The sequence below is a fragment of the Astyanax mexicanus genome, chromosome 11 (genome assembly GCF_023375975.1).
Source record: "Astyanax mexicanus isolate ESR-SI-001 chromosome 11, AstMex3_surface, whole genome shotgun sequence".
NCBI lineage: Eukaryota > Metazoa > Chordata > Actinopteri > Characiformes > Acestrorhamphidae > Astyanax > Astyanax mexicanus.
The window spans coordinates 41,613,283-41,627,572 of NC_064418.1; the positions used below are offsets into that span (position 1 = coordinate 41,613,283).

The following is a 14,290-nucleotide window of genomic DNA, read 5'->3' on the forward strand; positions in this document are numbered from 1 at the left end:
AAAAGCACAGCTGAGCTCCTCTAGGTCTTGCTGGGACACTAAGCTCTAAATGCTGGCTATACTGTTAAGAAGATAAAAGGCTGTTCTGGGGATTGCCTTGACACGGCTCGAGAAGGTGAGATCTGAGTCTAAGACTTTATATTTTTGGAGCTCTGGGACTATAATAGATGTGCACTTAAGTATAAGTATTCTTTATCACCAAACGCATTAATAATTTTGTTTTGTCCTTATTTTTATGTCCTTTCTTTGCCTCATCCATAGCTTTCTACACTGACATGTGAAAAGCCATAGGATATATATATATATATATATTTTTTTTTTTCGAATTTTTCCCATTTTCTCCCCAATTTACACAGCCAATTACCCAACCCACTCATTAGGACTCCCACTATCACTAGTGATGCCCCAACACACCAGGAGGGTGAAGTCTAACACATGCTTCCCACGATACATGGGAAGCCAGCCACCGCTTCTTTTCGAGCTGCTGCTGATACAGCATTACGGAGTAGCCAGCGTGCTCGGAGGAAAACACAGCGGCTCGGCTCCGGTACATCAGCTCACAGACGCCCTGTGCTGCAGACATCACCATAAGAGTGATGTGGGGAGAGAGCGCCATCTACCCACCCGGAGGGAGCAGGGCCAATTTTGCTCCCTCTAACGCCGGCAGCTTGATAGCAAAGCCAAAAGCCATAGGATATTGATCATAAGGTGTTACCTGAGGGAATGACTTGGGAATGCCACACCTGGCACACCTGTTTGCGAGGTGTTATCTTGTCAGTGACGTTTGACAACTGCCAGTTTGCTCATGGCAAGGCAACATGAGTTTCTGAAGTTCAAGAAAGGCCTATGGGTGGGTGCCAGATGAAACTAACATTTTATTTCCCAAGTTGTGCAGCCGCTAATGGTTCCTCAATCCTGTCAGAATATCCAGTTCCAAGTTGAATTTTCCACTCGTTACCAAACCTTGAGTTCAGAATCCAATATGGCTACACTGCACAAGCACCTACACGTCACTTGTTATGCACACATGGACATGCAGCAGTGCACAAACCCATAGCGCCTGTTGGCAGCTATGCAAACTTTTACACTAACAATAAACAGAATGAACGAGCGTAAATGAGCAGGTCAGTTTCCTCTGCCTAGAAACGTTGGACACAACCAGGTAGCTGCGCCCCTGAAATAGCAATGTGTCAAAGTCTGAATGCACCTGGCTCTTAAAGATAGTGGTAAGTGACACGCTGATTGGTTTATTGCACCTTACACCCAAAACACACCCACTGAATTAAGGCATGCTTCTTCTTTTTTTCTTTCTTTCCAAAAGCAAGGACACACTTACATGCCCTGAATTAACCTGCACGATGTACAGCTCACAGCTCGCCTAGAAATAGCTAAAATAGTGCCCTTAAAAACCCTGGAATGGAAAAATCCAGCATTTAAAACAAAAAAAAAATAAAATAAAATAACAGCAGTTTTCAGAGGGTAGGTAGCCTTGAAATGAAATCTCTGAGCTGCTGAACCTGTAAGTACAATTCATTATTTTTTATTCATTCTCCATTAATATCATTTAAAAAACCCATTAGCAGCACAATGAGATGAAAAGAGCAGGGACTTTTCCTTAATGTAAAGTCATTTTAATACTTTCGCAAAATGATAAATGGGTTTTCATCACTTAAATTGGCTGTTATTTAAATGAAAATATTTTCATATAAAAGATTCTCATGGCTACATTTCATCTTGTTAAAATGAGCGAGGTTTTAAAATGTGGATATAAATGTTCCCTGATAAACTAATGACTGTTTTGAATTTTCAAGGTAATTAGCCCAAGTTAATTGGAATAATTGATTCTACGATGGCATGGGAACTCATAATTTCCCACTGTAGACCACACACATACTTACTCACTTACTTACTTAAAACTAAATATTAACTTGTACTTAATTTGATCTAAATTAGCACTTTGAAAAACCTAAATGTTATATTTTAACGATTTGTAATAGCTCTGGAGATGGAAAGCTTTAGTTATTGGGTTTTTTATGCTGCGTACAGAAAGGCAGTAATCTACAGTACTTGCACTTAATGATTTGAAATGGTTGAATCTGCCTCAGTTTAAGTACCTTTGCTGTCATTGTGTGCCACCAAAAAAAAGGCTACACACTCTAATATTTCATTGGACCACCTTTATCTTTGATTGCAGCACACAATCACTGTGGCATTGTTTCAATAGGCTTCAGCAATGTCACAACATTTATTCCAATCCAGTGTTGCATTATTTTTTTTTTTCACCAAGATCTTGCAGCAGCATTGATGATGGTAGAGTCTGACCGCTGCACAAAACCTTCTCCATCCAGCACATCCCAAAGATTCTTAATGAGGTTGAGGTCTGGATTTTGGTTCAGGGGAACAAACTATGAATAAACACTGAACTAGGGCTATAGCAACACAGAAACGCGGAGAGACAGACAACAGAGGAAGGTGCAAAGACCGACGGAGACAAAGTGGCAGAGGAGGGCTATTTAAAGAAACAGGAAACACACTATAATTAGAAACACCTGGGGAAGGGGCGGAGCTACAAATGAGACACAGGTGGAAAAGTACTGAGACGGGAGACACAGGGGAGCACAGGTCACGTGGGGAAAACACACAGAGACACGAGACGAGGCCAAGACGTGACATAAAGAATTTTGTACGTAATAATGAATTTGGACACTAGTTAAACATTTGATAAAAATTGTCTTAAAAAATGTCAAACAATAATAAATATTTGAGACATTCTGTTGTAAGCACTTTACAATTTAATGTACCCTTATTGTAAAGTGTTAGCAGAGAAAGGGTGCACACTAAAGACTTGAATGCACAAATATTGAACAAAGTTAAAGCACAGAATGTCTCAAGTAATTATTAACCCTCTATGGCATGGTGTTGCCTTCAGGTAGCAAACATTTTTTTTGAGTATTACACTATCCCTTATTTTTTTATATGCAAAAAAGTATGTTTCAAAGCTTGTTTATTCTGACTATTTTGTTTTCATTTACTTTCTAAAACAAGGACTTTTATATTTGTTGCCTCAGGGCTACATTATGCAGTTGGATCACACAGGAATCGTTCTGAAGCTGTCGTTTTTCAGGTTTTTATTGATATATCAACAGACCCCCAAAATGTTCCAAAACCTTTTTTTTTCTCAACAAATATATCATGCTATAGAAAGTTAATTTACACTAATTACGATATTATTAGTCATTACAACATTTTAACTTTAGTAAACTTGGATTTGGAGTCTTTAGATAGAAAAAAAACAGCTCTGGAAAAAATAAGAGACCACTTAAAAATGATGAGTTTCTTTGATTTGACCAAATTAAAAACCTCTGGAATAACAGCAAGAGGAAGATGGATGATCACAAGCCATCAAAGCAAGCTGAACTGCTTGAATTTTTGCACCAGGAGTGACATAAAGTTATCCAAAAGCAGTGTGTAAGACTGGTGGAGGAGAACATGTCAAGATGCAAGAAAACTGGTGTTAAAAACCAGGGTTGTTCCACCAGATATTGCATCTTTTTTGTTATTTCAGCCATTTCTCATTTTCTGCAAATAAATGCTGTAAATGACAATATTTTTATTTGGAATTTGGGAGAAATGTTGTCTGTAGTTAATAGAATAAAACAACAATGTTCATTTAACTCAAACATAAACCTATAAATAGCAAAATTAGAGAAACTGATTCAGAAATTGAAGTGCTCTCTTAAGAGCTGTATATTCACGTTTTCGAAAATCGTATAAAAACTGGACAGTAGTAATACTGGAAATACTGGAATCCCATGGAATGCAGTTTCGGCTATTTGTGAAAAAAAAAAAAAAACACTAAGGTCTGTTGACGTAAGCTCCCCTCAGCCTTGTGAATAGCACACACGTGCGTACCAGCTCACCATCAGCTGGTCATATTTACCACCCATTGCATAATTGCCAGTATAGCAGTATGATAAACTGTCTGCTGGGTCTGTTAGGTGATATCCTGTGATCTGTGCTGCACTGTACTGTTATCATCACAACAAACCCAACTCATTAATCGTTATAGCCTTTACTGCTCTACAATCTACAGGAAACTATACCCAAACACACACAGAAAGTGCTGGTAGGGTCAGGGTAATGGCGTAATGGTGCACGGTGTTTGCGTTGGAGGTTTGTTTTTGTCTGTCTGGGAAAGTTGAGTGGACCTGAGATCAGTAACCAGCTGGTGGGAGCGGAAAGATGAAGAGAAAGAACAGAACACTACACCTCCCTCCACAACCAATCAGCCCACTGCAGGGGGGAGAGGGACAAAGCTATATTAGCCCCCGATTCTGAAACGAACTGATTTAAAACCCAGACCGACAGAAAGAGAAAACAACAATAGAGTTTACGTTGGACTCTTTTTTAACTTTGGAATTTTATACCAAACAGACTGGAAGGTACCAGTATGTACTTTCTTAATTATATCTAATAAAGTGTAGGGTTTTTTTTTTGACAATTATTTGTTTCAAATTGAATTTACTGAACTATAACTATTTGTCTCTTTATTTCAGAGTGAAGAATAACTGCAACCATGGCTCCCATTCTACTCAACTGCCTTGGAACAGAACACAGCGAATATATTGAGTAAGAAACCCTATTATTTTCATGTTTTGATAACATTAAACTTAAAAAAAGAACATTTACTGTTATTAGAGCTGTACAATACAATGAAATACTCTACAATCCTCAAAACCCAACAGTTGCAGGTTGGCAGATGCAGGTATTGAACCCACAACCCTTTAAACAATAGCCCAGAGCTCTTACCACTGATACACACCATTGATACACTACTTTTACCACCAATACACCATTATTACCACCAATACACCACTGACACACCACTAATACACCATTATTACCACCAATACACCACTGACACACCACTAATACACCATTATTACCACCAATACACTACTGATACACCACTAATACACCATTATTACCACCAATACACTACTGATACACCACTAATACACCATTATTACCACCAATACACCACTGACACACCACTAATACACCATTATTACCACCAATACTCCACTGACACACCACTAATACACCATTATTACCACCAATACACTACGGATACACCACTAATACACCATTATTACCACTGATACACTACTCTTACCACTGATACACTACTCCTTTCACTGATACACTACTCTTACAACTAATACACCACTCTTACCACTGATATGTGTTTTAATGAAGGGCTGGATGAAAAACATAGACCTCCAACAGGGACCTCCATCATCTAAGTGTTAAGATACTACCATACCATTGTTTCTCAACCCTGGTCACAGAGGCACCATTTTACTGCACATTTTAATGTGTTCCCTGCTTTTATAACACACATCAGCTGATCGACAAGCCCTTTCAGAGCTGCAGGGGGTGTGTTAAAGTAGGAATCCACTAAAATAGGCCGGGCAGTGTGCCACTAGTGCCAGGATTGAGAAACACTGTACAATACTACTCATCTTAAAGCAATTCAGGTCACTGGAAAAAAATTTTATCAGTTTTGCTGGGAGCTACAGGGATAATGTAGGTAACACATATGCAGTGGAATCTAATAGGATGTCTAAGTTACAGCTAATGTTTTTTCAGCTATGTGAGGTACTTTTGTTCGTTTTAACAGATAACAATGTGTTATACAGCATCACAAACTGTATAAGCTATTGTCTATTTGAGATTTTGGAACAAATACGTGCAATGTAGGATTGTGAGAGTGTGTGATAAGTTAAATGTGCAGTTTAGACAGTGTGAACTACTGATCTGTATTCTTTCAGACTTCAGATTTTGGCTAATCGCTACAGCTCAAGCTTACGTGTTTTGGTTCTGTTGTCTCCCCACAGGCAGGAGCAGTATGTGAAGAATCCTCACCTGGATTCCATGGAGGAGGACATCCTTTACCACTTCAACCTCGGCACCAAAACCCACAACCTGCCCGCCATGTTCGGAGACATCAAGGTGAGTGTAAGCAGGCTTACATCAAAGAATAAATTACTGTTCCCTTCAACAATTCAATTAGAGTATGATTCTCTTGGTAGTGAGTCCACTATTATGAAATCAAAACCCAGAGTGCATACCTAATCTTTGCTTTAGCATAGATATAAGTAGATATAACCCTTGAGAAAAGGAAGTATACGTAAGTGCATTAAAAGTATGTTTTTAAATTAGCTATATTTTTAATTTAATATACTATAATATACTACAATCAAGAGGAAGATGGATGATCACAAGCCACTAAACCAAGCTGTACTGCTTGAATTTTTGCACCAGGAGTGGAATAAAGTTATTCAAAAGCAGTGTGTAAGACTGGTGGAGGAGAACATGGCAAGATACATGAAAACTGTGATTAAAAATCACGGTTATTCCACGAAATATTGATTTCTGAACTCTTAAAACTTTATGAATATGAACATATTTGTTTATGTGTGTGTGTGTGTGTGTGTGTGTGTTTCTCGGTGGTGTGTAGTTTGTGTGTGTTGGGGGCAGTGCCAACAGGATGAGAGCTTTCGCTCAGTTCATTCATCAGGAGCTGGAGCTGCCTGGAAACGTGGACGACATCAGAGACATCTGTGAGGAAACTGACCGCTACTCCATGTACAAAGTGGGACCTGTGCTGTCCATCAGTGTAAGTAAAAAACACATGCATTTGGGCTTATATACATACAGTGTGTGTGTGAGCAATAGCACTAATGTTCAGTCTGACAAATGTCTTCTTTGAGAACATGTGTACCTGACCCTGAAAAAGCTCCATGGCAAAGCAAACCCCAGGCCTTTATAAAACAGTCGTATCGATTAGCCTTGAAAAACCTTGAATAAAAATATATTTCCAGCTGTCATTATTCTCTACTGCGTACATAGCAGCAAACACAAATATCACAACATCTTCTTAAACCTTAGTCATGCACACATTTTAACTGAACATGACCTTCGTCTATCTCTTGTTTTAAAGTGCTTTATGACAGGGCCTTTTTACAGCCATCATGAGTTAAATAACAGTGACTGTCAGTCATGGTGTTCCTCCTGTTTGTGTTGTGTTTAGCATGGCATGGGCGTGCCCTCCATCTCAATCATGCTGCATGAGCTCATCAAGCTGCTGTACCACGCCCGCTGCCGTGACGTCGTCCTCTTCCGCATCGGAACCTCCGGCGGCATCGGTACCTAAAATCTTCATCTATTTTTATCTATTTTGTCTGAACAGCTTTTACTGTGTCATTTATTGGGTATTTTAAGTTGTTAAATCCAAATGACTGGAGAAATTGGAGCAGTTTTTTATAAAGAAAGTTTACAACTTACCAACATCACACACAAAAAGGAGGAAAAAAAGAGGAAAAATAGTAAGAAAAGGTATACAAAATGTTCATAGCTCTCCTTTCGTAGAGTTGTTACACTGCAGCCATGTCCAGATCTTTTGTGGCCTTCCTCTTTTGGCTTCTTCAGTTATCTACTTTTCTCTACTCACATTTTGGTACCTCATACCTCCTCTCCGAAATGTAGCTGGTGATGTTGCAAACCACCATTACTATGTCATCTTCAACACAGTGACAACACAGTAAAAATGAAGGCTGCTTATGTGTAACTTATATATGTACACGTGTGTGTGTGTGTGTGTGTGTGTGTTAAGGTCTTGCCCCAGGCACGGTGGTGATCACAGATAAAGCGGTGGACTCCTTCTTCCGGCCCCAGTTTGAGCAGGTGGTTCTGGGAAAGGTGATCATCAGGAGCACAGAGCTGGATGAAGAGGTGGCCAGAGAGCTCCTGCAGTGTTCAGCTGAGCTGTCCGGCTTCCCCACCGTCATCGGCAACACCATGTGCACACATGACTTCTATGAAGGTAATGAAGAAACCTGTACTGCAGTTAAGTTGTCGGATGGATGGAAAGTTTAATAATAATTGAAAAGTTACTTTATTTCAGTAATTCAGTTGAAAAACGTGAAACTTCTCCATGCTTTCCTCTGCTGACAACTTTTATGGAGATGCAGATTTCATTTTCTAGCAGGACTTGGCACACTGCCCACACTGCAGAAAGTACCAATAGGTCTTTATATTATTTTCGAATTTTCTGAGATACAGATTTTTGGGTTTTCTTTGGCTGTGAGTTATAATCATCAACAAAAAAATAAATAAACTCTTAAAATAAATTGTGAGTAATACATCTATATAAAAATGTGTTTAACATCAACTAAATTACTGAAATAACTTTTCAAGGATATTCTATTTTTTTAAGATGCACTAGTAGTAACCTAAGAAAACAAACAAGACGATTAACATGATCAAAACAGTCAAAAGGGGAGGGACTGTGGGGAATGCCAGTCAATGCTGATTGGCCTATAATAGTTAGAGGCAGGACTGACTGTACAGAATAGTCACAGCTAGTTTAGCACCGGTTAAATGTGTTGCAAACACTTTTCAACACTCCTTCTCACCCTCTGGTGGGACATTGCCCAATTTCCTTAATGAAGAAGCCACTACTGCTTGTTACCTTGTGAGTGTGGATGAAAACTGGCCAGTATGCTCAATGGCAGGGTGAGTTTGAGTTATGCCTGATAGGTAGTGGGTGTCAAATTAATGGGACATTCCAAAGTTTCCAAGTTGTGGGCGTATTTAACTTTCCTGGATCCACAGTGTCACATGTTTATGGGGAATGCGTCATAGAGGGCAGCACAGTGGGTGGTAATGATCGTGACAGGTGGTGTCTGGCTAGAACAGTCCATGCAAACAGACAGCTTAACAGACAGACTTTCTGTAGGTCATAGCATCATTCTTTAGCTTAGTAGTCTACTTTCCGGCTTTTCTCACGTAACTTCTCCGTCTGCTCCAGGGCAGGGCCGATTGGACGGTGCTCTGTGCTCGTTCTCCACTGAAGAAAAGCTGGAGTATCTGAGGAAGGCTCACGAAGCTGGCGTCAGGAATATAGAGATGGAGTCCACAGTATTTGCTGCTATGTGTCGTGTCTGCAATCTCAAAGGTACGTTGAGTAACTTCTGGCTGTTTTTCCACGCTGGCACTGATGTCACAATCAAGTTATTTCAGATTTAGTGTCCCAGACAGGACACATATTACCCAAGCGTTATCAGAAATCACAGGTGGAATACAGAATCCAAGTGATAAATACTGTTATGCCAAATGTCATGTGACACAGACGAGTACAATGACCCATGACTTTTTCCATGTCCCTTGGAAGTTGAGGCACACTGAACTGAACTGCGGGATATGTTATTTTGGGTTATTTTGGATTAAATATGGATGAGATTTTCAGTCACTTTCAGTCACAGTCTAGTCAGAATCATTACCAGCCAATGTGCTGTCCACCGTGGATGGTGTACCTTCTAAGACATGTTTCCGGAAGACACACAACTTTAGACATGGAATGCACCAGGGACTCCGAGTAGCGCTGCCACTATGATCGGGAGATCGCCGCTTCGAATCCCGGTCATGCAGCTTGCCATCGGCTACCGGAGCCCAGAGGGAGCACAATTGGCCTTGCTCTCTCTGGGTTTAAATACTGCAATACCATGACTTTTTGGATGTCCCAATCCCATGACTTTTGGTATCTAGCTCTACAGTACTCCATGCAAACTAGCTACTTAAAAACAGCAGTTGATCACAAAAGTACAGGGCAATTCAGGGCAGAACAGCCATGTGTTCTGCACATTAGCTCCAAACGCAAACATCTGCAGTAGATTTTACTCAGTCTCTCTGGCTCCCCAGGTGAGCGTAAGCAGGCTGTCAGGCGCTGAAAATCTGGAGAATGTTTGTAACGATGGAAAAAGTCTGAGCTGAAAACTGCTGTGCAAACACCATTTCAGACAATTACAACAACACCGCAGCAATTATATCATTTTACATTTACGGCATCTTGCAGACGCTCTAATCCAAAGCAGTTCTCAGACTAATCCTGTTCAAGTGGAGTTTCAGGAGTCTTGCCTGAACAGTGTTAAACAAAACCCCTGTCTCTCACATACAGAACAGAGGTGCTGTGAGAGAAACGATTTGATAACCAGCATTATGGGAGAACCGTGACACAAATATGACTTGTTTGCCCTGCCTGCTTTAAATTCAAATAATGTTTAGTGCAGTATATGAATTGTGGGTTTATAGTTGGTGTAGCATAGGCAATTTTTTAATGTAGTGTAGCACAGCTCTGGAAAAAAATAAGAGAGCACTTCAAAATGATGAGTTTCTATGATTTTAGCAAGCTGAAAACCTCTGGAATATAATCAAGAGGAAGATGGATGTTCACAAGCCATCAAACCAAACTGAACTGATTGAGTTTTTGTACCAGGAGTGAGTGGCATAAAGTTATTCAAAAGCAGTGTGTAAGACTGGTGGAGGAAAACATGCAGAGATGCATAAAAAAACACTGTGATTAAAAACCAGATATTTCACCAGATATTGATTTCTGAACTCTTAAAACTTTATGAATAAGAACTTTCTCATTTCTCATTTTCTGAAAATAAATATTCATTTTACTCAATCATACCTAAAAATAGCAAAGTCAGAGATACTGATTCAGAAACTGAAGTGGTCTCTTTCCAGAGCTGTATATATCAATAGCACTTTTTCCTCTGTCAGATTCCCCTGACAGGCAATAACAGCAATATGAGTGTGCAAGACCTCTAACTCTACATTATCTTACCTGTATAGACCTGGAAAACAGTATCAGCCAAATGCTGCTCTTTCAAAATCACAAACTCTAGACTCTAGATTCAAGAACATCATTTAATAATACATCAAGATAATACTGCAGACATGATGCCAATACATATCTTAAAAATACATGAATAAACTAGATTCAAATAAATGACCACAGTGATACAGTATTAATCAGAGAATTAATCAGGAGTGTTTAAATGTTTCTGCAGCTGCAGTGATCTGTGTAACTCTGCTGAACCGGTTCGAGGGGGATCAGATCTCTACACCTCATGATGTTCTGGTGGAGTATCAGTCAAGACCCCAGTGCCTGGTGGCGCACTTCATCAAGAAACGCCTGGGACTCATCGCCTAAAGACTCATTTTACAAGAATCATCTGCGATCACGTGATCACCTTCACTATACTGTATATCCGATCACCTTTACTATAAAATGATGAACTGATTCAAGATATTTGATATGTAAGTGTTGAGTAATCTAATGAGCTGGAGCAACTCCAAACTGTGCTCAACATATGAGACCTGTTTCCTTTATATGAGACAACATATGAGACCTGACTCCTGTATAGTGTAAATAGAACTGTTTGTGCTGTGTTTGTATTTGTATTATTTAACACAGATGCTGTTCAGACAGGCTTGCTTTTGAATTTATTATGTATGCCCTGTAAATATTTATAAATATACAAATCAAGTGTACTTTATGGACTATTTCTTATTTGAAACAGAAGTAATGTAAATTGTATTTTTGCTTTGTGAAAGAATTAAATATTAAAAACATGTTGGTTCTTTATTGGAAAGGAAAACATAAGTAAATGAAACTTACAGTAGATGAAGCATTAAAATGAATTTGGCCAGGAAATAAAAGCCCTTTCGGTGTCCATACAATTTATACTAAACAGTGCAATTAGTTTTTTACCTATCGTGTTTGCTGGGATGTTAAAACAGTTCAATAAAGTAATTTTGTAACTGCTTTTTTTTTAAGCAAGACAAGAATAGTAGACATGTAGGCTATTTACGGTAATTGATGAAGTGGTGAAAAAAGTGTCAAAATAAATATAAAAGTTATAATATGATCTTCAGTCTTTGGCTAAATGTTTAATGTTTAATCGATGTTGCCCAAAAACATTCATTTTGGTACATCTGGTGCATAAGGATATGTTTTATATAAAAATATGACATCATACATGAATAATATAGGGCCAGGAGGTATAGTAAACCTTTATAGGTTGAATATCCTTTAAATATTTTTTGATGGGAATAAAACTATAGCAAGCTAGTGTCTTTTTTTATTTGTTTATTGTTTTATCTGCGGCATCTTTAATACAGTACATGCACTGCAGACTTTAATGCACCTGCATTTAAAATCTCAATCTTCCAATATGAGCTCCAGCAGTAGGACGTAAAACTAGCAGAGCTCTTTAAAAAACCTTTTAGAGTAAATGAAAAAAAAAAAAAAACATTACATATGCATTTACACTACATTCCCTTTTTCTACCATGATGATCATATTCAGTCTGAAATTCCCATCTAAAAAGAATATTTAATGTTGTTTTTATAAAGTCTCTTCTTCTCTACACTGCAGGTCATTTTAGGGTAAAAGAATAACTCAATAATAACAGTGCTAAAAAAAAACAAAAAAAAAAACAAGAATTTCCCCCCGGGGATCAATAAAGTATCTATCTATCTGTCTGTCTGTCTGTCTGTCTGTCTGTCTGTCTGTCTGTCTGTCTGTCTGTCTGTCTGTCTCTGTACTGTGGCTGTTTGGGGTGAATGTCTGGGCCGTGCTGATTTGTGTTGAAATATTAACAGATCTGCTGTGCTGATCTGAGCTGAATTATCAGTGTGTACATTAACGAGTGCAGAACTCTGAGGTTAGGACCTGAGGACGGTGGACTGTGTGTCTCGTCGGGGTGGTTTTGGAGGCTGGATCTCTGAGAGGAGAGCTCTAGCGTAAGGTGTGTGATGGAGGCCTGCGGTCCTGAGCGCCTGCTCTATACGCACACGTGGGTCGGCCACAATCTGTAACACACACAAACACACACACACACAATAGAGACATTTACGTATTTAAGTATTTGGATAACTTAGCAAAACCATACAGATCTAGAGCTGAAACTCCTTATAATGTACTGTAGAGAAGTCTGTAGATAAACCTCAGTTACAGTAGGTAGAGTTATTATTATTTCCTTACAAAATGGTTGCCTGGACATTGGGCACATTGGGCCCTTCAGCGATGCTCATTCTTAGCATCTAAGCATCTAAGTTTAGGAATAGTGGTTTGGAAGTGAGATATGTTGAGGTAAATTTCTGGCATGTTTCTATTTTGGTGGCAGAAAACACAGGTATGCCACTGATAGAGCTTTTCCACCAAAAGATCTCTGGTTCTACTGAACCGCCAAAACGTCACATCGCTATTGGCCGATGTGGACGGAGTTGGAGAGCCAGGGTTGCACTGGTCCGCTGCTGTGGCCGAATTCAGCGCCCCAGTCATCTGGTTAGCTGACCTACTGCCCAGCACGCTGTCCAGCACATCATAAAACACCGGTACACTTTCCCGCCCAGCTCCTCTCTATTTTTAAGCTTTTTCAGTTTGGTTATCACTTGTTCTTTCATGCGAACATATCCTGCCCAAGATAAATCCTCCTCTAGTTCACCGTCGAGTTTCTCCTTCCTAGTTCTCCTTTCAAGTTTATCCTGAAACTCTGGAGAACACCAAATCCAGAGTAAATACTGTGTTTCCTCAGCAGAACACTGTGCATATTCAGACACGCCCACAGATGTCATCATGGTTCGCGCTGAGGAACCTAGTATTTTTTTCTGCTGCGAACGAATGTAGAACATGAGAACGGCGAACGGTTCAAAATTAGGTTCGGGAACCAGAACGGTGCCGGTTCCACGTCGGTGGAGAAGCACTATGAATGAAATGAACCTAGACAACAGTCAATCCTTAGAGTTCATTCCCTTCTTAGTTACGCAGGTGCACCTCAATAATAAACAGAATAAAGAATAAAATAACATTGCTGTGTGTACCTTCACAGCACGAACTTCTTCGCTGAGATGCGCAAGGATATCTTTGCTAAGATGCACACTGTTAAGATAAGAACGCGCCAAAGTCAGAGTGCGCCTGCTTCTTAAAGGGAATGATAAGTGCAACACTCATTGGTTTTTTTTACGGTACGCCCAAAGCAGACCCATAATTATTTAAGAGAATGATGTTACTGCCTTTAGCATGTTTCAATGTCCTTTAGCAACATGTTACATGTGTGTAAATATTCAGTCATATCCTGTGGAAAAGGAGTTTTATGTTTTTTTGTTTTTTTTTTCTCAAGTAGGAAGGTACACTCCCATCTCATATCTTATCCTGTGCAAATCAGTCATAAATTTTTCAGACGTCCTGTGGTAAACTTATATCACTCCATTCCCCCCTGCAAAACTAATACCATCTGTTTAGGGCTTAAGTCAGTTATGAGCTGAAAACAAGCTAAATAAACTCAACTTTGATCCAAACTGCATTTAAATTATTTTCCAGGCTGGTTATACATTTATTATCAGTTCCGTGAAGCATGCTTCTTAAAGTTAACTT

The 14,290-nt window shown here is 39.3% G+C and overlaps 2 protein-coding genes across 6 annotated transcripts in view; one reads left to right on the forward strand and one right to left on the reverse strand.

The window, feature by feature from the left end:
* The first annotated feature begins 4,334 nt into the window (after positions 1 to 4,334).
* upp2 (uridine phosphorylase 2) lies at positions 4,335 to 11,484 on the forward strand. 3 transcript variants are annotated; one of them, XM_022680138.2, is made up of 8 exons: positions 4,335 to 4,442; positions 4,557 to 4,629; positions 5,901 to 6,015; positions 6,524 to 6,682; positions 7,097 to 7,211; positions 7,679 to 7,888; positions 8,876 to 9,022; positions 10,920 to 11,484. In XM_022680138.2, the coding sequence occupies exons 2-8, from the start codon at positions 4,577 to 4,579 to the stop codon at positions 11,060 to 11,062; spliced, it is 942 nt and encodes a 313-aa protein (XP_022535859.2). In that variant the 5' UTR covers positions 4,335 to 4,442; positions 4,557 to 4,576; the 3' UTR covers positions 11,063 to 11,484. The 3 variants fall into 3 exon arrangements, with proteins under 3 accessions (XP_022535859.2, XP_022535860.2, XP_022535861.2); XM_022680139.2 differs by having other exon boundaries at positions 4,341 to 4,448; XM_022680140.2 differs by lacking the exons at positions 4,335 to 4,442; positions 4,557 to 4,629 and adding an exon at positions 5,507 to 5,589.
* A 502-nt stretch (positions 11,485 to 11,986) lies between these two features.
* Positions 11,987 to 14,290, reverse strand: part of LOC103025319 (coiled-coil domain-containing protein 148) — a 112,969-nt gene continuing 110,665 nt past the window's right edge. For all 3 annotated transcript variants that reach the window (XM_022680135.2, XM_022680137.2, XM_022680136.2), the window contains one exon: positions 11,987 to 12,726. In XM_022680135.2, coding sequence (XP_022535856.2) covers positions 12,580 to 12,726 — 147 coding nt within the window. In that variant the 3' untranslated portion in view covers positions 11,987 to 12,579. The remainder of the gene's footprint in view (positions 12,727 to 14,290) is intronic.